General features: G+C 43.0%; 1 protein-coding gene across 5 annotated transcripts in view; it reads right to left on the bottom strand.

Annotated features, from left to right (window-relative positions):
• Positions 1-3,014: 3,014 nt before the first annotated feature.
• Positions 3,015-26,916, bottom strand: part of EIF4ENIF1 (eukaryotic translation initiation factor 4E nuclear import factor 1) — a 29,619-nt gene continuing 5,717 nt past the window's right edge. For 2 of the 5 annotated variants that reach the window (XM_058158111.1, XM_058158112.1), the window contains exons 4-19: positions 22,661-22,788; positions 22,071-22,357; positions 21,202-21,403; positions 20,186-20,361; positions 16,218-16,353; positions 15,810-15,989; positions 13,297-13,523; positions 10,410-10,481; positions 9,696-9,891; positions 9,181-9,260; positions 7,071-7,210; positions 6,780-6,870; positions 6,348-6,477; positions 5,384-5,728; positions 4,601-4,765; positions 3,015-4,485 (exon numbers count right to left, since the gene is read on the bottom strand). In XM_058158111.1, the coding sequence (XP_058014094.1) occupies positions 4,256-4,485; positions 4,601-4,765; positions 5,384-5,728; positions 6,348-6,477; positions 6,780-6,870; positions 7,071-7,210; positions 9,181-9,260; positions 9,696-9,891; positions 10,410-10,481; positions 13,297-13,523; positions 15,810-15,989; positions 16,218-16,353; positions 20,186-20,361; positions 21,202-21,403; positions 22,071-22,357; positions 22,661-22,788 (2,785 nt within the window). In that variant the 3' untranslated portion in view covers positions 3,015-4,255. The remainder of the gene's footprint in view (positions 4,486-4,600; positions 4,766-5,383; positions 5,729-6,347; positions 6,478-6,779; positions 6,871-7,070; positions 7,211-9,180; positions 9,261-9,695; positions 9,892-10,409; positions 10,482-13,296; positions 13,524-15,809; positions 15,990-16,217; positions 16,354-20,185; positions 20,362-21,201; positions 21,404-22,070; positions 22,358-22,660; positions 22,789-26,916) is intronic. The other 3 variants (XM_058158113.1, XM_058158114.1, XM_058158116.1) reach the window with 3 other exon arrangements.

Below are 26,916 nucleotides of genomic sequence, written 5' to 3'. Positions count from 1 at the left end.
GCTCGGAGAGGATGTTCTCATCAAAAGGGCTTAGGTGATGCTTGAAAATAGGCAGCCTTGACATTTAATTCTTTGAGCATGTTAAGGTTCTGCAAAATTGCAGTTGATATCAAGAAAATCAGTCTCATTAAAAAGGGGATTTGAAAGAAATTGCTGAAAGGAAAATCGGTGTCAAATATTTCTGGATTACGAAGAATTACTACAACAGATCAGAAGAAGTCTAGCAGTTCACCAGCATTGGCTTTCTTACACATTTTATCCAAATACAAAGGGGAAAAAATCCCCACGAACACTCTTAACAGAAATAGACCAAGAGGATGTAAAAAAATGACTGACTTGTTGATGATCCTATTAGCAAGAACTGTAAGAATTTGGTCAGAATCAGAGCAGGAAATAGTGAAAGATCACTTGAGGAAGATAGAAATACTCCAGTGGAAGTGGAAGTTGCCCTCATTTGTCTTCTCTGCCACTGTGGAAAATCAGTTAGCAATTCTTAGCATTACCTTGATTGATATTTTCAAGAACTCCCAGCCAGTGAGGCAAACGGTGATGACGAAGTTAAGTCTTGGTGACAAGAAAATAAATGATCCTTGATCCAAATATTCAGTTCTCAGAAAATAGAAAGATGCCTGAGAAATATACTTAGAAACCTAAACATCTTAAGATTGTTGAATCTATTTTAAAATTATAGGTTAAACCCATTTTTGTTATCTTTTGAATAGAATTGCAATAAAACCGCTAAAAATAAATTTTGGGCTAATTTCAGGCGGGAGGATGCTTCTTAAAATGGGGGCCATAATTGAAAAGCAGCCTCTCTGGACCTCAGCCTTCTATTTGACCTCAAACATCATACATTTGGAAATCATAAGCAGTTCTTTCAAGAAGCATATCTTGGATAGATAATTCTAGCTGGAGGAGTCCATCTTGGAAGCACTCGGGCATCAGATTGTGCAGATTTTGTATTGATTTGCCCTCGGAAATTTCACAAAACTTGTGAAAGCCACTTTCAGCTCTACGATCTCCACTGAGCATGTGTCAGTGCTGGCCCTACATGGAGCACCTTGCACTGGATGGCAAGATTACCACAAGGACATCTTGCTCTCTGTAGGCCTGCAGCTGCTGCACCCACCCATTCCGCATAGACAGAGTCCAGGACCACCCTCAAGAGTCAACCATAGCAGATTGGGAACTCTTTAAATGCCACTTTGTCAGGGTTTGGTTTGTCTCGTCCCATCCAAGCCAATGGCTTCCACTTACCTTGACAGCATCTCCAGAGTGGGCTTGGGGTAATGATACCCAGTGTATTGACAGTGATAGTGAATAACAACTCCCAGCAGTGGGGAGAATCCAGAACTCCACAAGGGAGTGAGTGACCAGGTGGTCCCCTCTCCTTCCCTGCACCCACCAATTGGGATCAGCTGCTAAGGAGCAAGTGTTGCTTGCAATCCCAGACCCCCAAATTGATGGACTAATTGAGTGTGTGCTTGCACTTGCAAGGCATATAATGGGCTGGTTACTTAAGCTCTTCCAATACAATCCCTACTGTTGCAGCTTCCCAAGAAAGGAAAAAGATCAGCCCCACTTATGTAGACCAGACCAAGAAACCAATTCCATAGGAATGCTACAGCTACTTAACACCCCCCCCCCCATCAATATTCATGAGAGATTCATGGGAGGTGTCTGCCTGAGCCATTTTCAGGTTCCTTGATTCTACTCTAATCAGGGAGCTATCGGGAATTTTGCAGGCTCATTAATTTGAAGCTAATCTTCCAGGAATGAGAACACTCCCAGATACCAATAATATCAGTAGGATTAAGAGTGCAAGGTAACAATTAAAAAGCAATCTGTTGCAAATTTCAATGTATCTTAAACTGCACCTAGCTCTATTTCTTTAGGTAGCCATTCCATCTGATTCTTCAGCCCCCTCCTGTGTTTCCTAAGTGGTGGAAGTGAGGCTGCAAAGCCACATTGTAGGGCTAAAGAACCAAGACCTAATGCAAGACCCACTTCTCAGATTCCCTGCTGCTCAAACTGTGTTTTCTGGGCTGGTCTCTGACCACTTATCTAGTTTGACAGGCTTAAATTTGATTCTGATCTCTGAAGCTCTTGGGTGTTTTCTCACGTTACAATGTTCTACAGCAAGGGTGTCAAACTCATTGAGGGCCGCATCAGGGCTATCTGATCTTGAAGAGTGGTGGAGGGGCATGGCCATGGTGCGTGTGACACAGAACTCATGTCAGGGCGGGGGCACCTGTGGTGGCCAAGTGCTAAGGCAGGACTTCCTGAGACCCTCCCTCTCATTATAATCTGCTGCCTTCCTTCCTTCCCTCTTCATTCTTCCTTCCTTCCCCCTCTTTCCTTCTTTTTCCATCCTTGCTCTCTTCCCATCTTCCCTTCTTTTTGTCTTTCCTTTTCTCCTTTCCTGCCTCTTCTTGCATGCTCAAATGCAAAAGGGGAAACATTTTTCCTTTTTTGTTTTTAGTTTGTTTTGATAGCCCTCTGCCAGCAAAAATGGGGGGGGGGATCTGGCCCCCCCAAAAAGCTCTGTTCTTCCTGGCAGAGGCACTGCGGGCCAGTCCTTTGCTGTTTCCAGCCAGCCTCACAGGTCAGATCTAAGCACCCCTGTTCTAGAGATAAAACTCAACATCCACAGTCTTCATTTTGAGGTGGGGGGGGGGAATCATGAAACTTTTGATACAGTATCAGCAAGACAACCTCAATCTATAAATGAGTTGAAGCAATTCCCAAAAACAGCAGCCACATAATTCCAAACCATCATTGTGGCTTAGAGAGGCCGATAACATTTTTAAAAAAAATTAACCTTTTTTTCTGAACAGATACCTATTATTGCAGAGTTCTGAAATCTTCAAGAATTTTGAGTTTTTCTGATAAAAGATGGATATTTCACAATGAATCTTGGAATTTCTCATGGGAAACTTCTTTTTTGTTTGTTTTGCTAAAGTCAAATTTTGTAAATATGCCCCTATATCCCTTTACACAATGAGTCAGAAAGCTCATAGAATTGACTTTATTTACAGAAAGAATTCTGGGGAAGTTTTCATTTTAAAAAAGTGATGTAACAATCTTACAGGGACCGCACCTGTAAACACTTCTGCTGACTAAGTTCATGTTACAGACTCTTCTAATGTTCAGTCACTGATGGCCCACATAGAGGTCACGGCACAATTTATAGGATATTTATCCGAACTGATCTGGGTCATCAATGCTAACACAGCTTGCCACCAAGTGAAACAATTCAGGATTGGACTGGATTGGGCCTGAAGGTGTCTGATTTAAGGCTGTTACTTCACAGCAGAGGAGAACAAATTACTATAACTGCTAGCAGTTGTAGACACTCAAGGGTAACTATGTCTGACTTTTTAGTGAACAGCAACACTGAAGATGCACACACTGCAGCAGAGTTGGCAGTCAGGTGCAAGATCTAGTACCTAAATTTGTGTGCCAATATGAAGGGCATCATCATCTTGCAGCCCATTTTTCAGGTGCTTAAGATCCCGACACGGAAATTTCTTTTCCTCTGTTCTGCAAAAATATACAGTTTGTCCCTAGTGGACTTTCCCCACTTTTGTGACTTGCCTAGAACAGAATGTAGAGGAGTAAGACCGGGATACACAAGAGGCAAAGCCACGTCAGCCTGGCTCAGGCACAATTGATTTCCGCGGCACCTTTAATACACAACCCACATGTACAGTGAATAGATCCAAACCAGAGGCACACAAACTAAAGCTTAACTTTTTACTAGCTACTCTTGTATGTACAGCTGTATAAGTTCAAAAAAGCTCTCCCGTGGATATATATACAAAAAAAGATGTTCATACATTGGTCTGTACATAGAATTTCCAGTGATGAACCCTTAAGGCTGACACCTCTATTCCAAGAGGTCACCAGCACTTCATTCCTACATTTTTACAAAAAAAACAACAACCAAAAAACCAAAAAACCCCAACCAAACAAAAAAGGTAGATGCTTCCAGAATTCTTCTGGTACTGTCTCGCATCCAAGTTTTTTCAGGGTTCACTATTCAGTCTATAATAAATTCTTTCAATCTTGATGTAGACATGGAAGCTAGGACAGGCGCCATGTGCTTTTAGTCACTCCGAAAAGAACTCCGCACCAAGTGCTGAAACCAAAGCACCCCAAAAGAAATAGGAGTGAAGCACGTCAGAGGCCGGCTGCCTGAGGAGAGACGGCTCCAGTCTGAAGCAGCGCAGATCCTGCTCTCCAACAAGGCTCTTCACTGCCGGTATTCCAGCTCATCCACGCTGATCACTTTGGAAGGCATGGACGGGAGGGGCTGCTGTAAGACGTCAGAACCAAACCACTTCGCGAGGCCGACGGGAGAGCTACTTCGCTGGGCAGCAGTACGATGGTCAAGCTGCGAGTGCATATGAGGCAGTCCAGTCCGAGAAGACACAGGGGGAGGAGTTGTTTGCACCCCGACAGCAGATCCTTGTGTGCTGGCGCCTGAAAGAGAAAGAGAGAGGCCAACCACCTTGTGTTATAGATCTGGGATGAAGGTGGTGCACGATCGGCCTTGGCAAAAAGAACATTTAGGACTCCTCAAAGGGAGGTCTGTTACCTGAGCGCTGTAGTTGCTGCTGCATCATTGCCAGCTGCAAAGGTGTCGCTGAGCGAGGATTCAAGAGAGGGTGGCCAGCTGTGGTTAACGGGTAGCATGGCTGACCAAGGAGGGGAGCAGATACTCCCTGCAGGTGAGACAGGTCAACCCCAGGAGGGATCATACCTGTTGAATGGAATCGTATCGTTTTTAAGCAAGGACCCTCCATACTTAGAACTTTCCACATTGGTACCTCTCAGGGGCCCCCTCCCCACAAGCCAAGGATGAAAGGAAGCAGCAAAGCAGCACTCTAGAACAACCATTTCAGAACTGAGAGTGGCAAAGTTCTTAACTGCTGCCTCGCCCGTAGCCATCAAAGCCATTTCAGAAGCAGTTAAACATGAATCTTCCACAGCTGCTGCATCACAAGGCAAACTCAGGACCCTTAACTACTCCCTCATGGTTATGAAAATTAGCACAGTATGCCTTCACTATCACATTCCTATCAGAAAGCATTCCACTGTAGTAGGTAACCACAGAAAACACTGGGCTTCCTACCAGATGTAGCTGCTCAACTTTTACACCACTCGCACAGTTTCCAGATATGGCAGAATGTGTAAGGCTAAATGCAGTAACTGCCCTTGTGAGAAAACAAACTCCTAACTTGCAGTAAGATCAAAAGACTGTGTGTGCGTGTGCAAATCTTTCGGCAATGCCTGACACCCCATGTAGAAACGCTGGGCATAAAGGAAGGGCTAATTGGTCAATGAGGCCCCTTCAACCAGGAGTGAAGCTGAAGCTTACCTGCTTGTAGCAGAGGAGGAAGGTGCTGTGGATGAATGCCTTGTGCCAGCATCCTCTGGACTAATCCTGGGGGCAACTGATGAGCAGGTCGTACCATCGGAACATGAGGAACCAGGGGAACTTGGTGGATTGGACGGAGGAAAGTATTCCCTGGAACTGGAGAAGCCATTGTAGGAGTTTTTCTCCCAGAAGACTTTGGCCTGTAGTCCTGTTCTTTGGTGCAACGGTTGGCTTGAGAAAGTGGGGTGGAACATGTGGAACGCTGCAGTGATGTTAGTTTGGGAGCTACGGAGGGCGAATTCTCTTGATCGACATGATCTGTGGACCTGGGTGGCAAAAGACTCTCTGCAGAGGAACACAAAAGAAGTCGAGCTCAACCATCATGTGCAATGGTATGATCTACCTTCTTCTCAGCATGAAGAAACCTTCTTGGCCGACTCAAGGGCCTGTTTCCCTTGAAACACTCAAGGGAAAACATGAAGGCGAGCTCAAGAGCACAATGACTCCAGGTGTGGTTGCAACCCTTCCTTGCCTATAACTGCAGCTTTGTAGTGTCCCATAGCTGGAGGAGCTTTTCATCCTTTGGAGTAGGAAGAAAAACAGTTGTGCTTTTCCCTTACATTACGTGTCTCTTCTCTGGCTGTAAGATCTGTTCCATGGACAACTGTCTTGTTGGAGGAGCAGCCAGAGTGATAGCCTTGTTCCCAAATCCAGGAATAATTTACCAATATATCAAAGCATTCTCTGGAGATGGAGCCACAGGTTATTTGTTTAGTCTCCATAATGCCTCTGGATCTTGATACAATGGCCAAGGCTACCAAGAGCTCTCCTCTTAGATAAAAGCCCCCTTCAGAAATTTCTTAACTTTAGGAAGACCTACAGTCAAGAGTTTTTTATCTGCTCTTCCTTTCTAGAAGTGCCTTTAAGGAATCATTTCTCTTTACCCAGATGTGAGCAAACCTACCTTCGGTTGTCCTCGGACCTTCTTCTCTCTCACTTGATTTCAACTTGGCTGCATGGGGCTCATCTTTGCTCTTGTCTTTGCTTTCATACATCTTGCGTATCACTGAGGTAGGAGTAAAGGAAGGAGATAGCTGCAAAAGCATAAACCAACAATTATTATTTAATATATTTGTCCCCAAATAACCAGTTTTGGTTATGTTTATGGACCCAACATATGCAATAATAATAATCTAAGACAAAAAAACATAAATAATCAGGGTGAATTAGAATGGAAAACGCTGCCAGCCCTCTCCCCTCAATCACACTAAGGAAATCTGCCTTCTATTTGTTTGAACTTTTCAAATTACTTGCTTTCTTTTCATCTCGCATCTGTCATACAGAACTTAAACATAAAAACCTGCCACATTTTTGCAATGGCCGGTGAGACACTGACCATGCTAGTGATGGAAGCAGCAGTGGTCGGAGGAGAAGAGGCGTTTCCTCGGAGCCCCAGAGAGGCAGGAGAATGAGTCATGCGCGGCTGCCTATCAAACAGAAATTCACGTTAGAACATCTTTGTCTGCCTGCAAGGAAATAAAATCCTGGCTGAAAGTTTTCCAGCAAGGAATAGCAGATTTCTCCTCTTGCTTCACTTTACTTTGAAGGTGGAGAAACCGAGGTAGATGGGCAGGCAGTTTGACATTTGTTTAGCATTTCCAACTTCCAGCCTGAAATTTAAACTCACCGGTTCCTGAAGCCGTCTCGATTTTTATCCATCTGTAGTTTGCCAAAACCTGGTTGGTAGAAATTTGGCACTTGCATAGCTAAGTCATGTGGAAGAGAGAGACCTTCTAAAGCAGCTTGCTGCAACTCAAGAGGACCCATCTGAAATCAAGAAGGCTTCAATCAGCCAAGACCCTAATCAAGATGGCATTTCACCACTTCTGTCTACTGTGACTGTGGACACTGGTCTTTACTGCTTTCAGATTTTTGTACTTCACAATTTTCTATTAGAAAGTAGGCACATCATTCACTGCTACTCTGCAGAGCGTGTCATGCTACACCACACTCTTGTTTCTCCTATAATAACTTCATCTGGTGCATTGCAGGATTTACTTCCACTTAAGGGACACCCTATGTATATAGGTTAAATTAAACAAAGGCTACTTCTCAGAGCTGCAGCACTATGAATACTATCAAATATACTCTCTAAATCAGTGGTCACCAACCGGTGGTCCATGAGAAAATGTTGGTGGTCCATGGCGCACCCGGGTGGAGGAGCTGCTCCAGGATGAGCAATGGCCAGTCCTGTGATTAGAGCTCTGGAAGATGGGACTGGCCAGGCAGCTCATGGTGGGGCTGGAAATCTCAGCCGTAGAGGGAGGTTTGTGCAACTTGCAACTTTGCAGCGCAGCCCTTGCCGGCTGGAATGAGGTAATGGTGTGGGGGGGGGATGGTGGTGCAGGCGGCCCGAAGCAACAGAACCTCGGGCTGTTTCTTCCCTCTGCTGTAGCTTCCTGTCGGCTGAACCACCAGTGGCTGTCCCCGCCCCTTGCCCTCCCTTCCCAGTCACTCCTCCCCTGGCAAGGGGAGGGGAGGGGAGGGGGGGATGGAGATTCGCTCCATATTCCAGAGGGAGAGCGAAGCTTCGTCTCTTGTTGGATCTTGCCGGCCCTTGTTGGTGCTCCATGCACCTCGGTTTCTCAGGGATATGCTTGACTTCCTCTCAGCCCCAAGACACTGGCTGGCCCATGAGATGAGAGAGAGAAAGAAAGAGAATGAAAGAGTGGGGGAGAGAGAAAGAGACAGGGAGAGAGAGAAAGGGAGAGAGAAGAGACAGAATGAAAGAAGGAGAGAGAGAGAGAATGAGAGAAAGAGTGGGAAAGAGAGGGGCAGAGAGAAAGAGAGAAAGAGAGAGAGAAGGGGAAGAGAGAAGGAGAGAGAAGGAGGGGAGAGAGAGAAAGAGACAGAGAATCAGAGAGAGAGAGAGAGAATGAGACAGAGAGAGAAAGAGAGAGAGAATGAAAGAGAGAGAATGAGAAGAGTGGGAGCGGGAGAGAGAGAGAATGAGAGAGAGAGAGAGAAAGAAAGAGGCAGAATGAGAGAGAGAGAGAAAAAGAAAGAATGAGAGAGAGAGAAAGAGACAGAGAGGGAATCAGAGAGAGAATGAGTGGGAGAGAGAGAGAGAGAGAGAAAGAGAGGAGGGAGAGCGCCTGAAGAACCCCATCCCATCACTGGGAGTCCAGATGCTTCAGCAAGCGGCGCACTGGATTTGTATTAGTGGTCCACAGGATTTAAAATTACGAACTCGGTGGTCCCTGAGGTCCAAAAGGTTGGGGAGCCCTGCTCTAAATAACTGTATTGCTATTTTACAAGTATTTACAAGTATTCTATTCTAAAGTAGATTATCTTTTTTCCCATTGCTTCACATTTCTTGGATCCCATTAAATGTGGTTTTCCCCATTGTCACCATCCTCTTAAATAATCAGGAAAAAGTGGTTATGGGTGTGTGCATTTTGACATTTTCACGCCTCCCAGCATTTTCTAAAACATAAGGTCTCCCAGAGCAAAATGCTCTGACCTCCAGAATTAGGAAAGGATGGCAAATTATTCTGGGTATAAATTCCGGAGGAACATTTTAGCTGCAGAGTTTTCACACTCAAAATACAACATTTTACTCAGTTGGATGAAAGTGTTCCCTCTAGATCAGGGGTCTTCAACCTTGACAACGTTGTGGCTGAGGAATTCTGGGAGTTGAAGTCCACAAGTCTTAAACTTCCCAAGGTTGGAGACCCCTGATCTAGATCCACTCTTAACGCCAAGTGAGATGGAGAGGAGCCGGCTCCTTCCCTTACCTGGGCAGCAGCTGGGCTCACTGGTTTTCGAATCCCCTGAAATGGATCCGTCAGCAACTGCTGTGCCCCTGGTGCAAAACCTAGAATAAGACCATGAGTAATTTCACCAGTAAGACACGAGCTCTTTCCTTCGGTGGAAATTATAGTTCTAATGTTTTAAAATGGTTAAAAACACACCAGTAGGCAGAAAGGCCAGTCTCACTCTCTCTGCCAATCCCCTGAAAGCAACACACAGTGAAAGCAGCCAAGAGGTTTCTTCTGCTTTTGTGCTTAATGTTGATCTCAACATTATTTAGAACTTGACTCTGGCTTATTCCAGTCAGAAATTTTCAGCTACTCTGGACCTGCAGCCTATTGGGATGCTACAGCAGTATTCTGGGCAAAGGACTCGATCAGGTAAATTCCAGCCAGGTCCCATCCATTCTATGACTTGATCTCACAGAAGGGTCATGCTTCAGACATGAACTGGCTACCATCTACGTTACAGAAACTACCTGAGCAGGAACGTTTCTCACCAACTGGAGATGGGATGCGATGCCTCAAGTAGTCAGCCGAAGCAGCCCGAGTGGGAAACATCTGTGAGATGGGAGGCTGTGGTGGAGAGGAGGCTCTCTGGGCAAGGAGGGAGGGAACGGGCTCCAAGCCCCCCATCAAGGTGCTGAGGACATTGGATGACGTCTGTCTGCAAGAAGGGGAGGGCCCCAGGATCTCCTTGGGAAGAACACAGCTCTTTTAAACCTCCAGTTATGCATTCCGCCATTTTTCTGACAGTATAATTACAATGCTCACAAACACTGTAGCTCTCTGCTTAGGGCATTGGAAACCTCTATCAATAAACATGCAACAAACAAACAAACAAACAGGTATCAAGTTGAGGTGTGAGGTCAGTTGGGAAGTTTGAAATAACTCCTAAGAATGCCAGTTTGCTAACTGTGTTCTTTTCAAGGTTAGTGGGTCATAGGTTAATTCTAAGGTCTGCAAAAGCAGAAAGTGGGAGGTGTGGAGAAGAAAGCTGTTCTAATACCATTCAATCATATGCAGTCAGAATAATTAAATCAGTCTTCAAATGCTGCATTCTTAATTTACAGATATTACATGATTATTGTATGTTTTATGGACCATATAGAAAAATTTTAGAATAATTAAAATGCTCTACTTGATACTCTTAATACTATAGCCAGAAATGTTTTCAGCAGGAGTCTGAACAAAATAAGAGATTGTTATCATACCTGCAAGATATTCTTTGTAGCTGCCTGGCCCGGCATCTCAGAAGGTAACATCAGTGGGTTTTCAGAAGTTTGCTGAAAGAAAAACAACATGTCTGCGATCTCTCTTGCTTGCTAAAATTCGCTGTCTGATCCAAACTCAACCAGTGTCCATCACCACATGCAAATGGAAGCGCCCTTCAATCGATGAGGTGCTAAGTGTCTATTTTGCCACCAGGTATGTGGCCATCTGACTCAGGCAATTGAAAGGCCATGGCTGGGTTGCTCCCTAGCAGTCCAAACACTTATTTGGCTGATTTAATCCAAAGTAACAAACCAACACTATCATCATCAAAGTGTTTGGACAATATTTAGTAGTTCCTGATATGCCTAATTTGGATCTTAATACTTTGTTTGCATGTGTGAAATTACTAATCTGGTTTTTAATTTAATTAATTTAATAAATTCTATTGATAACAAACCACAGGGGAAATAGTTCTGCAATGTGTTTGCAGCTGAATTTGCCTCTAGCAAGAGTCCAGATTAAACAGTAAAGGAAGCCTCTTCTCTCTAGCTTTAGCAAAGAAATATTTAGGGAGTCTCCAAATTGAGCTTATGGCACCTTTGGAATTTTGAAGTGGTAGAATACATTTTCAATTGTAATATGTTTTCTGTGCTGGGTGTGGTCCTAAGGATCAACTTCTCAGGAAAGCAAATGAGCGGGAATAATTTGCCCAAGAATCTCAGTAAAAGGCAAAGGCAGGTCATGAGCTGGGACTGCTATTTATTTATACTTTTCACCACACGTTCCCAGTGCACATGATCCACTCATCCAGGTTCCTTCACTGTCTTTTAGGGCAGCGGCCCCCAACCTTTTGGGCACCAGGGACTGATTCCACGGAGAAAAAAATTTCCGCAGGGCGGAGGGGGCGAATGGGGCTTGTTTGCATGGCCCGGATTCTGTCATGCTGTGGCCCAGTGCCGGTCCACGGATTGGGGCTTAGGGACCCCTGTATTAGGGTCCACCCTTTTCCTCATTCTCCAACAAACAGAGATTCCACCCATGCTCCTGGAGTGGGTAGGGTGGAGGGTATTCCTTCCCTGGATGTGTTCCAAAGCAGAACAGCTGGTGAGAGGCTCTAATAGGAGGCTGGATTTGATGACCTCAGTGACCTCTTCCAATTCAATGTTTCTGTGACTTAAGGTTACATGTCCTGGTGAACTATGAGTTTGGAGGCCACCGACGTTTCATCTAAGGAGTCCACAGAGATATACCAACCTTTACCAGGAGGTAAGATTTGCTTTTCTTGATGATTCAAGGTGCCAGTTGGCATGTCTGAATAATCAAGGCAGGCCCCAAAAGGCAGCAGCCATTGCAGCTATGAGCACAATATTCTCTCACCAGTTTCTCTCTGATCTCTGCTCTACCCTCTCACAAAAGTTATCTTGAGTTCGAAGGATATTTATGCCCCTGGACTATTTCCAAAGGAGAGTTTTCTCCTCTTGAAGATCTACCAGCCAAACAGCAGCAGCTGAAAACTGCTTCTGCAGAAGAACCTGGCAGGAGCTACAACTGAGGACATTCCTTTACAGAATATTGCATCGAATGAGACCTGCTCTTATCAACAGATGTATCAATTGTAAACAGACCTCAGAGTTGATAAAAAGAGCGCCATGCAGGGAACTAGAGAATTTTGTTCAGTTTCTGCATTATAGTCAGCTACTTTTTTACATGTGATTTGTTGAGGAAGACACAGCTGCCTGCTTCCTGGCATCAATACTAAAGCGTTATAGCCGTGGTTTACAAATCACAGTCTCTGGATTCATCTTCATACAAAGCCCCACCTCCCCCAAAACAAAGAGTAGAGACAGCTTTGTGAGGTGCGGTAGCGCAGCAGCAATGCCCTCCCTCAGACAGGACACATGTAACTGTACCTGCAAAAGGGCAAGGGTGCTTTTTCCCCTCTCATTCAAAACAGTCAGCAAAGCAAAAGTTCAATATACATTGTGGGCCACTTCCTAAGGGGCCGGTTTAGCTCACGCTGGTAAAAGCCTGTTATTAAGGCTTATTAAGAACACAGTAGCCTGCAATTACTGCAGGTTCGAGCCCGGCCCAAGGTTGACTCAGCCTTCCATCCTTTATAAGGTAGGTAAAATGAGGACCCAGATTGTTGGGGGGGCAATAAGTTGACTTTGTAAAAATATACAAATAGAATGAGACTATTGCCTTATACACTGTAAGCCGCCCTGAGTCTTCGGAGAAGGGCGGGGTATAAATGTAAACAAAAAAAAAAAAAAAAAAATTTGCAGGACAAATTTTCCCCAGAACAAACGTCTAATTCAGGTGCAGGTGCAGGGCCTCCCCAAAGTGCATCAGAAACTCAATCTTGTATCCTAGAAACAAGGTTTGCTGGAGGCGGGATTGGTTTCCATCTAAATGGAAGCTAGTGAGGGGTTTTTTTCCTTTTTTTTTAAAAAAAAAGTATATTTAGTCACTGAGTCTACTCAAATGCTTAAGCATTATGACAGACTGAAATGGAATTAGCATCCCTGGTGGCAATGCTATCTTTCCATGAACGTTGAAAGCCGCTTGGAGTCGCCTGTGAGTTGGGCAGTCATATAAATTTGTCTAATAAATAAAAATTTAAAAATGAATAAAAGCTTCTACGTGGGAATGCTCGCAGATACTTTTGGACCCAAACATTTCCAGAGCATTTTCTTAAATTGCCAAAATGGGTGCTTTAAAGCTAAGCCTCATATCAACTTGTATGCTGATATGCTAAAAAAGAAAAGGCTATGTGTAGGGAAAGTGAACATTTATTATATAAATTATGCACGTTACACCTCTGTAGCATTTGGGGGCAGTTCTGCATGTAGCCCAAGATCAGGAGTGGTGGACTTTATTACTTACATTGACTTTGGGTTGTGAAGGTAGAGTTCCGCTTGCCTTCATGGTACTGACTAACTTGTTGAAAGCAGACATGTCCCCGTCTTTAAAGTGCCGTGAATCAGCCACATTTAGGGACTCCTCCATCCGCTCTGCCATTAAGGGGGCTGCAGTTTTCCCCTCCTGATCCATTTTCAGGCCTTTCAGCCCAGCTTCTACTTCCTCCACTGAAAGGACAACTCCTGAATGTGCTGGAGAGAAAAAAGGTGGGGGAGGGGGGAGGAGGATGGATAATGAAGAACTAAGTGCAGACTTGGGGTGTACAGAGACTGTTAGAATAGTTTATAAGCAGGTTCCACTTTTATTCGGGAGGACTATTAAAATAGTAGGGATTCCGAAGCCATGCTAGGAACTAACATTCAAGCTACAACCGGATCTGAAATAAATCTTCCAGGGCATCTATATAGCAAACTCATCAAATAAGGGAAGGGATCATGCAGACCGAGGAAATCAAATGGATTTTTCAATCATCAGGATGCCAACATTTCTGAATCTGAAGTGAAAATAATTAGGCAGCAAACAGGTTTGCACAATTTAATGCACACACAAGGGAAACAAAAAACAACCAGCTATACATGCTCACAGTACACAAGCCTCACTGACACAAGCAGTGCTTTACAAGGGCACTTTTCAAGTGTATTTTACACCCCAAAACATAAGAGAGATTGTGAAATCTGCCAATGGAGCAACGCACTTCTTGAACAATAATTTCTTCCAAGAATTTTTAATGGAAATTCAGTGCCGGTGTATCTGAATCATTGGGGCTTCTAATGTGGGATGCGGTGGGAGGGATTAAAGCAAAAACAGAAAGCTCACTGACACCAATGAAGCCTGAGGCATCATCTCACTCATTTCCACTTCTGAGCAGAAGTTCACACTAGGAAGCAAACACTCTGTTGTGCAGTTTGCAATCCTTTGGGCAACACAAACACTAACGAGGGTGCAATTAAACTGTACTTATTTATCCAATTTATATAGCGGCCCATCTCACCAAACAAGCAATTCTGGGCGGCCTGCTTGCGCTTTGTACGTTTTGCTGCTAAGGAACACAACAGGAACCCGCAAGGTCTTCGTAGTACATACATTCCTTTCCACGGGCCAGATAGGTTTGCTTCGGAATGAAGGAGGAAGTCCACCCTTACAGTACGGTACTTCCCAGCCTGGCTTTGAAAGACAGCGCTTCCATCCATCCACAGGGGCTTTTTCTATTCATTTCGTTTTGGTACGATGTACAACAATCAGATTTGAAAAATGGCTATTTCCTCTCTTGCAGAAGCAGCACTTGAATTATCCTCCATCTAACAATGGAGGACAGGTAGCGTCAAAGCAGCACAGTACAAGCGTGCCAGTCCAGAGTTTTGCTTACAGGACTCTGCTGGTCATGTCTGTTAGAGAGACGGCATCTGTTTGGGGGCCTGGCAGCGGCTGGCAAAGCCCAGGCAGGGAGCCCCTAAAAGCAGCTCGTCTTGGCCAGACAGTTCCAGGCAGGAGGAGAGGAGGGAACCCTTGGCCTGGATTTCCTGACAGAAACCCTGGGACAGGCAAACCTGGTGACTAAAGCGGCAACCGAGAGGCATTCACGGAAGGAGAGGCCTAGTCCCAATTTGCTTCACTCCGTCTTTCCAAACACACTCGGCAATATTTCAGTAGGAAGCCTGGAGCCTGCAAAAAAGGCTCGGGATTCAGTTAGCAAGATGCCCCTGTTGCAGGACCAAACCCTCCGTTTTCCAGCATGCACATTCATTAGCCAAGCTGCGAAACAAAAATAAAAGTTCTGCTCTCCACGTAATTTGAAGGCCACAAAGCAAAAGATGCAAACAGGCCTTCAGCACCAGGCACGTGGCTGCATCTGTTTCAAGTGGCCAACAGACTTTGTCCTGAAAGCCGGCCGGGCTGCTTGGATGCCCATATGCCACATGCAGGTCTTCCATGCCAGTTGCTCACAGGTACAGGTGGGCCTCAATAATCAGCAGGATGGGATTCCAGCAGGAAGACTAAGAGCTAAAGTGCCTCCTTGTGCAAGTCTTGTAAGCATGGCTTGCCACTTCATGTGCTAGTCTTCCCCACCCCCTTTTTTTCTTAAATGTTCCTGTTTTATGGCAGATCCAGGGTAGCTGCTGAAGTTTTACTAAAACCATTGAGGCAGCGGAGGCTGGAAGCAAGTTTGGCAAAAGCTTCTTTATTTATTGATTTATTTATTTAGCACACTGTATTGGCAAGAGCTGCTCAAGAGGCAAACACCCGGGTGCTTAGTGGCTTCATGGTGGCCTTAGATGGCACTCAGGCCCTGAGGGGAGCTTCAGCCACACCAAGAGGCCCAGGCCAGGCAATTAAGGGGGCAAGTCAACAAATACCCCGGAGGACTCCTGAAGTGAGCCTTAGCGCTTCCTGCATGGAAAGGGAAATGTGGCCCTGAGGCCTGTTTTGGTCAGAGGCGCCCGAAAGGCAGAGGTACAACAGCAGAATGGGAGACTTACTGCTCTCTCTCAGCTTCTCCTTGTTGGCTGAAAGACTCGAGAGGAGAGGCTTTAAGTCCACTTTAGCTTTCTGTAGCATCTCTAAGATGTCCACTTTGTTTTCAGAATGATCTTCCAAAGGAATGGGAGCAAAGTAGTTTCCAGAGTTCTGGCCAGGGGACAGAATGCCTTGCTCTAGACCTGAAACAGTAAAAACCAGGACTGCCTTGTAAGTTTTGCGGCTAAGTAACAGCATGGGAACCCAGCAAGACGTTCACAGGCTGCAACAGCAATTTTCAAGACATTTCTTTCCATGGGCGAGATGCGACCGCTTTAAGAGGAAGAAGCAACCAACAACATGAGAAGCTCACAATCCTACGGCTCTCTACAAGGCATGGAATGGTGGCTGAAAGGACAAGACACAGTTACCTGCCAATCTCTCCAACTCTTCGTGGGGCGTAGATCTAAGACTACTTGAGCGGCTTCCAGATCGACTAGGATTAGAAAACCAGCGGCTGAACCTACTGGCAGACACAGAGCCTTCCCCCAGCACATCTTCTATCATCTATAGCATGAGGGGAAAGGAATATTATTTCAGACAGTGACAGAACAGAAGTCTGAGAATTGTGAATAAGAGGTAGCACTTATTTATTATTAAGCCCTGCAAAATCCTTTCCCCTGTACCAGATGGCTACTTCCTGAATTTATCACTCTCCACTGTCTTTCTCTTCCTTGTCTAAGCAGACATACAAGATGGATACCAGTCATGTCTCTTTTCTAAAGTTCTATCCATTTCTGTCCTTGGTTCCAAAGGCACTTGCTTCAGCAGCTTGCACTTCATCTTTCAGCTGCAGAAACGGGACGTTTTTTTAGAAGTCCATGAAGATGTAGAAACAGGGTTTTCAATCCCGCGTTTTATCACCGTATCAGGCATTCTCTGCACCAAAGCTACATTTGTTGAGGAAAGAAATGGGAATCACTCTGCTTCCCATTATATCTCATTTCAGAGCTCTCGAGATTATAATTGAGCCAAAACGGTTAATATGGTTAGCTGTTCGCTACATATTTTCTGGATGCTTCATCAACTATCCAAAATCCAAAAGTACAGCACAACCAAGAGGCATTACAGAGTCCACACAGGACATCTAATCAAGGTTTTGATCACATTCTTCTAAAGCCATTTTCCTTTAACAGGAGCACAGTCATTCACAAAGAGAAGCTTGCATCATGGAGACATGATCCTTACCTCTCAACTACCTTGTCTTTCTACGCGGACAAGCAGCGGTTAGCTCAATGTGTAAAACTAAAGTATTATTATCTCAGCTCTGGGTTTATATTATTTTAAGCCCATTTCCTTTTAAGCCAGGTTGTTTAATTAAGGGGGAGGAAGAGCAGAAGTGGCGTTCTTGCATCCAGGGTCATGTCCATTTCAAAGAAAGCTTTTGGCTCCACAAAGATATCCAAGGGATTCTCAGAAAGTTAGAATGTGAGTGGGTACTTTTTAAAAATGTACCAACACAGAAAATGATAGGCAAATGATAGGAAATATCCTGGAGAGCTTCACTTGGCAGAGGGCAAAGAGAGTTGGAAGACCAATTTTTATTATAAATTTATTTTGTTGTACTTTTGATCCCGTCTCACTACTTTGAGCTTAAATTCTTAGCACTGCCCTGCATTTAGGCCAGGATTATATTAATGCAAATGTAGGATTTTTTTAAAAAAAGAAAACCAATTTTAGCTTTGCTATTCTGACCCATGTAAGACTTGGTTAGGCAGCAACCAAGCTACTGACTTGAAATTCTGCAAAGCAAAACCAGCGGCAGCTGTCCAGGGCCATCTGGGAAATGGATTGCTCAGTCTGAGCTCAGGGAAGGAGAGGCCGCTCTGGACATGCTTGGGACCAGTCAGCACTGATTAGTCTGAAGTCAGCTTTTCATCAAGTGTTAATTATTTAAAGGCAATTGGGCAAAGACAAAAGAGTCCAGATAGGAAAGTTATTTAAAATGGACACGGATGGTCAATTGGCTCCAGTTAAGTAGAATCCATTCTGTCTAAAGGCAGAGGCTCCTTGTAGTAATTTCCTGGAAACTAATTATATTGTACTTTCTCTCCCTCCTTTTTTGCTCTTTTAAATTCAAAGCTGCACTGATTAATCAATAAGGAGCATTTCGGTATAACAGCTTGGCCCATGTATCAAGATTGAGGCGATGTATTAAGTCATGGTCTTAATCACAATTCACTTATGATATCACACCAAATCAGAGTTTATAAACCACAATGGTTGAGCTCATACAGAAAGAAAACTAAATCGCATTATGGTTTAGTGCAATACATGAAAGGATCTGAAGCTCTTCCCCCCAAAAAAAAACTAAGCAGATTTTTTTTAATTTAAGTCGTGTCAATTTTAAATCCAGATTCTAACACTCTAAGTCCTAGACAGATGGCTGTCAACTTGGTTTTCACAGCATGTTATCACAAATCAGCTTCCTCTAGATTTGCAAATAAGAAAATGTTTCATTTAAAGTGCTTTGTAACTTTGAAACGTACTTTTGATATCTTGCAGGATTGATTGAGGCTGGTGGGGGTCAACCTTCTCCTTGCTTAGTGACTGCAATCAGTTCCTTAAGTCTTAAGTGAAATGGTTGCTAAGTGAACATGGGCAATTACTGTCTCATTCAGATAAAAGTTTTCCCTTACAGTGTCCTATGCCTCACCATTTTTTTTTTCTTGCTCCCTCATTGGGGGAGGGGGGGAGGAGAAAGGGGAGAGATTGCTTAGGTGTCTCTTCCTCAGCTGCTTGCCCTTCCCTGAAAAGTGCAGACCGCAAATTAACAAGCTCAGCTCTGACCGTAATTAGGTTGGAATTTTCACAATTGCTACCTAAAACTCACCAGACCTTAATCAGTTTCACATTAAAGGTTTCTATTGTCAAGCACACAAAATCTGGTTGCTGAAAAATCGAGTTTTTAAAAAAATTACTGACCGATTTGTAAATTGTTGCTAAATAAGTTAGCCACTAAATGAGGAGAGCTTGGAGAACAAACTGGGTTTTTTAAAGGTAGTGGTGGCCACAGTACCGCAGTCAGCAGTGGAAACAGAGAGAGAGAAGTAGCCTCTGGGAGCCGGAAGCAACTTCACCAGCCTGTGTGAAACTGGCTTTTTGTAAACGGTCCACCATGCCAATATCTGTACCTCAACATTCCTCATCCCATCCCTCACACCCTTCCCAACCAGCTTAAGAGGGCAACCCTGTTCTGGTGGGAGAAGCCAATTATCATTTTGGAGGAAAGGAATTTAGCACAAATGATCATGAAGGAATTTGCTATCTAAGGCATAATTTTGGCCCTGTAAGAACTAATGGCAATCCACCCTATAAAAACACTTTATGCATTTGCACTTTCTGGGTAAAAGCTGAGATTTGCATTAAATTCAGCCCTTGTGAGAAAAAAAATGCCTGCAAGTACAATCTTTCGTAGCAGTTTCCTTCTATTAGACAAGATTCCCTTCATGTCTCTCCACTTATAGAGAATGGTAATCAAATGTCTGATTAAAAACATGCTGCAAGCTCAGTCCAAATGTGAACTCTGTCTAGGTGAGACCCTGGAAACTTCCTGTGAATTTTACCAAGTGGGAACTACAATGAAGAATTGAAGACCTATTTGTGTCGGGTCTCAGCCAGGCTTTTTATTTCATTCCTCCTGCCCACCTTCTTTTCTTCTTCCCAATTATTAACCTGCACTTTGAATACTAAGCAGGCCAAGGTCTCAACAGGCCAATGTTACATTAGCTTTATATCTAATTACGGTAGATTTTCTCCTGAAAACCTCCGCACACTCGTTTCTAGGAAGCCTAATTGTGGTTATTAACCAAAACCAATTATGCAACCAATATATTTGGTTATAACTGCTAGTCAGATACTAATATTCTTTGGAGTCACTTCCTTCCATAGCCTTTCAAGAGAACGCCACTGTGTTTGCAAGGATTTGTGGAATTCCAACCACTAAGAACAGAAGTGAAGTTTAGTAAAACTCCTCTGTAGAACTTCAATGGATGTTGATAGAAAAATCAGAGCAAAACTTGTTATTGCCATGGTTTAGCATTCATGTTTTTTTAAATAGGATTTACAGTGTTTATCCCCTTGCAGGATATCTGTGCAACCATCACCAAAATGAGGAGGCCAAGAAAGGAAGTGCATTGCCCCATATCCAGAGAGGACACATCACTGATCCAACCAAACAGGCTGTTCTGCAATTTTTAAACTCCCTATTCCATTGACCAATCTTACCCAAATCTTCTACACAGCCAAAGGAACCAGCTAAGTTGCATTCATTCATCAGAGGTAGAGCATCTGGCTTTAAGATGTTCCCTACTGCAATTGATGCTGTTTTAGTACTCACTGAGGCCAAGCCTGGAACGCTCTTATCCAAGTTGAAGAACTCATTGAAATCAAACTCTCCTGGGGCTGACTCTGGCAGGACCATTTCCCTGGGGACTTCCTGGTCAGCTGCTGTCTCCTGGCCGCGAGTCGTACGCAGTTCTTCCTCCTCAGTTACTCCACCATTGCATTCTATTCCTTGGAAAAGTAAATCCCAAATCAGCCACAATGATTTTCAGGATCATCTCAAATCAAATATTTGGTACTAAATGGCTTGGCTGCTGGCTCTGGCAGCTACAGTTCAGTTCATTAAAAGCTCCTCTCAATTATATATAATTGTTTCAAGGTAAATGTTAGCGCCCCTCTGCTGGACATTCAGGAGAGAAACCAGAAAGGTACCAGTTAAAGGCCTTGTCTTAATTTTGGTGGTCTCAAATATTTGTGACTCCATATTTCAAAAACCTTTTTGTGGGAAGTCCTGAGACCTCTTGAGGCTAAGCACATTCAGCCATTGGTTCATGAGCACAGAGTTTCTAGAAAGAGCCGACTATGGAGAATGTAGTTCAACAGGTAAAAAATACAAAGCAAGCAAAGACCTTGTTTGAGAAAATTCACATCTACAGCCATTCCCCCACCCCCACCCCCAGGATCAAATTAAGAACTTGTGATATTTTTCTTCCACTCATTTCTTTATGATGAAGATAAAAATAGTCAATATTATGAATTTATCTGTATGTGTTATCATGCTACCACACTGGTGATCTAAAGTACCCAAACCTCCTCATTAGTCTGCCCTTTGCATTAAATCTTATTTATTCTGGACCTCATTTAAGAGTGCAAGAAAGGTACACGTGATAAGCAAAAGCAGAAAGTTGATTTTACAACAGAAGGATTTCAGTCTAATTTTACTGAATAACAGTAAAATAACATCTTCCAAATAAAATTACAAAAGAGGGACAAACAGAAACGATTGTTGGGTTGCGCTTATATGGAGCCTTTCTGCCGGTGAGCCAGACGGGGGCTTTCGGCATCAAGTACCTTCTTTTAAAGAGGCTGTGCGGCGCCTGGTTCGTTTCCGCCCTTTGTGTTCCTCTTCCAGGATTTTATCGTCAAACCCTGTCAGCTCAATGGTTTCTGACTGACTTGTGGGACCAGCTGAGAACCACTCAGGCTCTTCCTCGGTGTAGGAGTCATTCCTTCGACGTTCCCCAAAGAGACGCTTGCTGTCCCCATATTCCCTCTGAGGGCACAGAAAAGGAAATGGAGTCACAAGAAATATCAGGTTTTCACCATTACTACATTCTTATCTAGTCTTTGGCTCGGTATTGAGCAAGAAAGAAATTAACAGAAAAATTTGAGAGGTGAGGATGTTCCCTTAAAGAGGCCAAGACTACAACTAATTTTCCTTTTTCATATTTTGAATAGGTTTCTTTTTAATAACCAAGAGACGTGATCTGACAACCGAACAGAGAAAGGTGGGACTCTCTGACTGCTGGGCTGAATGCTACATCTCCATCCTGGTTTTGGCCCATCAAAGATCCTGTGATGTTCACAAGGATAGAAAAGTGCAACGTTTATCCTCCTCAGAGGTTTTGAAGAAAAAAGTGACCTATTCCTATGCTTAAAGGCAAGCTCACCAACTCTTAACCCTGTTTGGGGCACTATCATCTGTTTCCAACCAGAAAACAGGAATGGTAGTCTTCTACCAAGTTCAACAATTTGATGCATCCCAAGGCTTCCGTCTGAAAAAATACTAGCATTATCTTAGCAAAAGTTCAGGCTGCAAATATTTCCAGCGTTTAAAGATGCACAAGGAATCTGCAATCTCTGCATTAAAAAAAAGCCTAACCTAGAAAGTAAATGCCAAATCCAAGCCACATTTCTACTTCCTCCACTTTTGTACTAACCCTGAAACGCTTGTCTTTGTATTCCCTGTCACGGTCTCTCTCTCTCACATCTCTTGAGTCCTTTTCACCGCTTCGGTGGTCTTTGTCAAAGTTTCGTGCGGAGATTATTCTTCCACTCCCAATTCTGCGCCCACCAATGACACGGACACAGTCGTTCTCTTTCTCCAGGGGGCTCCCAGATCGACGTGCACCAGCTGCTGCGGTAACATGGCAGCCCCCTCCAAAACTTCGCCTCTGAGGACTCAGCACTATATCCAATTCATCTTCTTTTACCCGTTCTCTGGGATCTGCAGGTTTGAAAGAGATTTTAGCCACAGGCCGAGGCAGACGTAATAAATATAAGAAAAAAGAAGAATCATTCCTACTTGTTCAGCAATTCATTTGCATGCAAATAATGACTTCTGTTTGCAAAACAGTAGATCCCCATTAAAAATATCCAAAATGAGCACCACCCACTATCGGCAAAAACAAGACCTGCTCTGGTTTAGTGTAATCCATTCTATTAAGTGAGGACAGAATCCAAAAGTAGCACTTCATGGCACTGAAGATTTACCGTTCAGTCTGCAACTCAGAATGAATATAATACTCACCCGCTATTCTCCGTATCAGGGCAGGCCGATCTGAGTCTAATTCCTTTTTTAGACTTTCCACCGGCGAAGTCCTTCCGGAATTTGGGTACAATGATGCATGCCATTTTTCAGGGTCCCATACCCCATCGCTGCAATGTTGCAAAACCAGAATCACATTACATTTCACCTGGCATTTGGTAACCAGCGACAGACAGACAAGCTACTCTTTCCAACACAAAGCCAAACACAAAGGCAGGCAAATGTGATGGGCGATATAGAAAATTAAATAAATAAAACTCAGTGATTAAACATGAATCTGTCCAAATCTGCTCAATGAATGCCTGCAAGTACATAGATATCAAACACCAGTTTTCAAACAGAACATTCAAAATGGACTCAAAAAGAACTCCTCTTCTTGAAAACGGGAAGACTTAATTGATGACAAGGGAGAAGAAGCAAGTCCATTGGGAGAAATGCTGGAATGCTGCATTTTAAGGGAAATTAAAACTAAATGAGTTGTACATGAACAAGTACATTGGATTTTTAAAAAAGTGAATTAATCTCAGGTCAACAATAACTGAGATTCAATAGCAGGAGAACTTAATTAGAAAAGAAAATGGATTCAAAAAAGAGGTACTGAAAGCATGTCATAAATAAACAAATGAACAGCCACAAGTAGAAAGAGGGAACAGGTCATGAAGGATAAACTCAGACTAGTGAAGAATGCTGAGAATGTTTGAAATGAAATAATAAAAAGAGTGTACCAGTTCTCAACAAAAATAGCAAAATAGTAACAAAAGTAACAAAAAAGATTTAGAACTATTGAACCTTTATTAGGCCTTTACTTCTCCAACAATATTTATTTAAATTTACACCGCCATCCATCTCGCACTCCCAAGCAGGGGTCTCCAAACCTGCCAACTTTAAGACTTAGGGATTTCAACTCCCAGAATTCCTCGGCCAGCCATGCTGAATTCTGGGAGTTGAAGCCCACAAGCCTTAAAGTTGCCAAATTTGGAGATCCCTGCTCATGACTCTGGATGGGGAACAGCAGTTAAAAATATAAAATAACAGCAATATCACAATGTAAACAAATTGGAAACCAAGGTAAAACCATCCCAACCATTAACATAATAATTCCACAGCCTCTATCTCATATTCTAACCACCATCCCTATGGCATAACCAGGTCTTCAAAGACATGGCAAAAGGCCAAGGACTATCTAATTTCTGAAGGGGATTATATTCCCAAAGAATGGGTACCACAACAGAAATGGCTCTCTTCCTGGGTTCCATCAGATAGCACTTTTTAATCGATGGAACCCATAACATGCCTCTTCTGCTGGATCTGATAATAATAGGAATTTCATTAAAAATGTGAAGAACTGAAGAAGCAGCACTGAGACTAGAAATAGGAAATGTCTAATTACTCTGAATGAGTTTAAATTTTCTGAGACAGGTGAACTGTGCCTTAGCTTATGAAAGAACCTGCTAATTGTCTGATCTACATATTTGTATTTCCTCTGAAAAACCTGAAGAACAGGTAAAGGAATTATCAAAACACGGCGAGCATCTTCCAAAAGAATGGGGAGGGGGAAGGATGCAGGAAATTACAGTCAGTTAGACAGGAAAATGTGGGAAGATTCCAGAGCTAATCATATGTAGCCAATCTGCAAGCAGCTTGGAAATAAATAAATTACCATTAATCACAATGAATTTGCCAAGAAGTGGCTTGTCAATAACTTCCTAATGTTTTAAGTGAATAGATACTGGGAGTGCCATATATACAATCTGTAATAATAATAATAACAACAGAGTTGGAAGGGACCTTGGAGGCCTTCTAGTCCAACCCCCTGCCCAGGCAGGAAACCCTACACCATCTCAGACAGATGGTTATCCAACATCTTCTTAAAAATTTCCAGTGTTGGGGCATTTACAACTTCTGCAGGCAAGTTTTTCCACTTATTAATTGTTCTAACTGTCAGGAAACTTCTCCTTAGTTCTAAGTTGCTTCTTTCCTTGATCCATTTCCACCCATATCTTCACCTCAATAAACCATTAATGAATCCACTGAATTCTTATTAGAAAGTTATTTAGATGCAAGCTAAGGCTTGATAACTCCACTAAAAGAACGCTTACTAACTTCATCAACTGAAGAAAAGTACTCAATGGGTTATCAAATGTTTGAACCTCAGATGTAAACTCTTCAACACTGTTGAAACTTGTTTATGTTTAATATTTAATAACAAAATTCAAAACTCATTCGTAGTTTCCATAAATTGTAAGTTGCCAAAATTAGACCTATTAATAAGAGTTATAACTTTAATTTTGGCAAATGCTGTAGTTTCTGGACTATGAATGAATTTTGATTCATAAATTCATATCTGGAAAGATTGTTAATATCTTTCCATATCTGAATTTAATCTTTAATGAGCAACTGACCACACTTTTATTATGTATTTTTCAATAGATAAAGTTTTTATTTTGGCTTCTAGCACCTGTCTTATTTGGAGGCAACAAGCCAGGAATCCCAGTTAAGACAAAATATGAAAGATAATTCCAGCTGCCACTAGTAGGAAGAGTCGAATACTCATAAGCAATAGATCAGTAACAAGGCTAATGTTTCATAACATTTCAGATGCTCGATGCACCAAAGCAAAAATTACACCCTTCTTGATTAAAGTCCTAGCCTTGGAAAGTGTAGCATATTACCCTTAATTTCACAACACTTCTGAAGTGGTTCAGAATGGAAATATGAATGCAGAAACACAAACACTTCAAAAACTTGATATGACAAGAAACCTTTTCAGTGTAGCATTTCATAGAAACCTTTGATACCCTGATTTCTACTTGGTGCTTGGGGTTGCAAATTCCCACACTAGGTTTAATTAGCAATAAGATAAAAGAAAGATTTTGGCCCTTTTGAAATTTTGGATTACTACTGAAACCAAACTTATTGGGTTCAATAACAGAACATCAAACATGTCGATCAAGGTAACATTTTTGTTGTTTTAACAAAAACTAGTACTTTGATATTTGACTGGATCTTTTGTAAATAACCCTGACCTAGCCTGGGGGAAAAGCCAGGTTTTTAAAGACTGTTTAAATAGGCCAGGTTAGGGGCTATCTGGATTTCTGGGAGGGCAAGCACTGGGACGGAAAACACCTACTTCTTTGTTCCCATCTGGGGACGGGAGAAACTACCAAAAATAGACAAGCACTCAGAAAGGAATGCTCCTGCGTAGAAAGGTAAGAATCTTAGGGCAAGAATCTTAAAAGATGCAGCCTTCCCTTGATAATGTGGATGGAGGATTTTCATACAGATTTTTCAAATGAGTTTAAAAATGACAACTTGAAAGGGAAATAAATACAAACTAGTGGAAGGAGCCATCGATTTGAATAACAAAGCTATACTTTGGAAACAAGTACTCTTTCAGCCAGAATTGGGTAGGAAAAAAATGACACATCTATGTCTGCTTTCAATGACATTATTCTAACAGAAATAGTGTGTAAGGAAACATAGTGACCTGGTCTTCTCTGCTGTGGCATACACAGCTCTCTACCAAAACCTGTTTTTTAAAAGGTAGGCTAAGGAAATGGCTAAAATTTGTTTACTGTACAAAAGAAGCTCAGAAGAGGGCTGCAGGGCCATGCAATGTATCTGTCAAACCTTAAGTTAATCAACATGCAGGTTTGGAAAATGCATGGAGAGAACAACGGCTGGCACGCAATTGTAAGGAAATTACATTAATTAGACAGGAACATTCACTGTCCCACATACCACATGGGCTAAAATGATCCCACGGATCACATGGGCAAAGCCAGAGGGCATTGGGCAACTTTCAGCCCCAAGTAGTTCTCTGTGAGTTAGGCATTATCTCAGCAGCTCTATTACAAAATTCACACTCCCACAAATCCAGGAAGGCCTTTATATGTTGACACACACAGTGAAAAAAGATGGAACTATCATAATCGCCACCTTCTTGTACAGTTAAGCTGAAATGGATCACTGAAAAAGTTAACTATGACATGAACTCAGAGACAGCCTCTGGGCCATGAAAATGGCCAAGACAAGCATTCACCACAGGCTCCAACAGTACCGTAGTTCAGTGGTGGGTTTCAAATTTTTTTACTACCAGTTCTGTGAGTGTGGCTTGGTGGGCGTGGCAGGGGAAGGATACTGTAAAATCTCCATTCCCTCCCTAATCCAAGGGAAAGTTACTGCAAAATCTCCATTTCCTCCTGATCAGCTGAGACTCGGGAGACAGAGAATAGATG

The sequence above is a fragment of the Ahaetulla prasina genome, chromosome 15 (genome assembly GCF_028640845.1).
Source record: "Ahaetulla prasina isolate Xishuangbanna chromosome 15, ASM2864084v1, whole genome shotgun sequence".
Classification (NCBI taxonomy): domain Eukaryota; kingdom Metazoa; phylum Chordata; class Lepidosauria; order Squamata; family Colubridae; genus Ahaetulla; species Ahaetulla prasina.
This window is presented reverse-complemented; position numbering and strand designations above follow the sequence as displayed.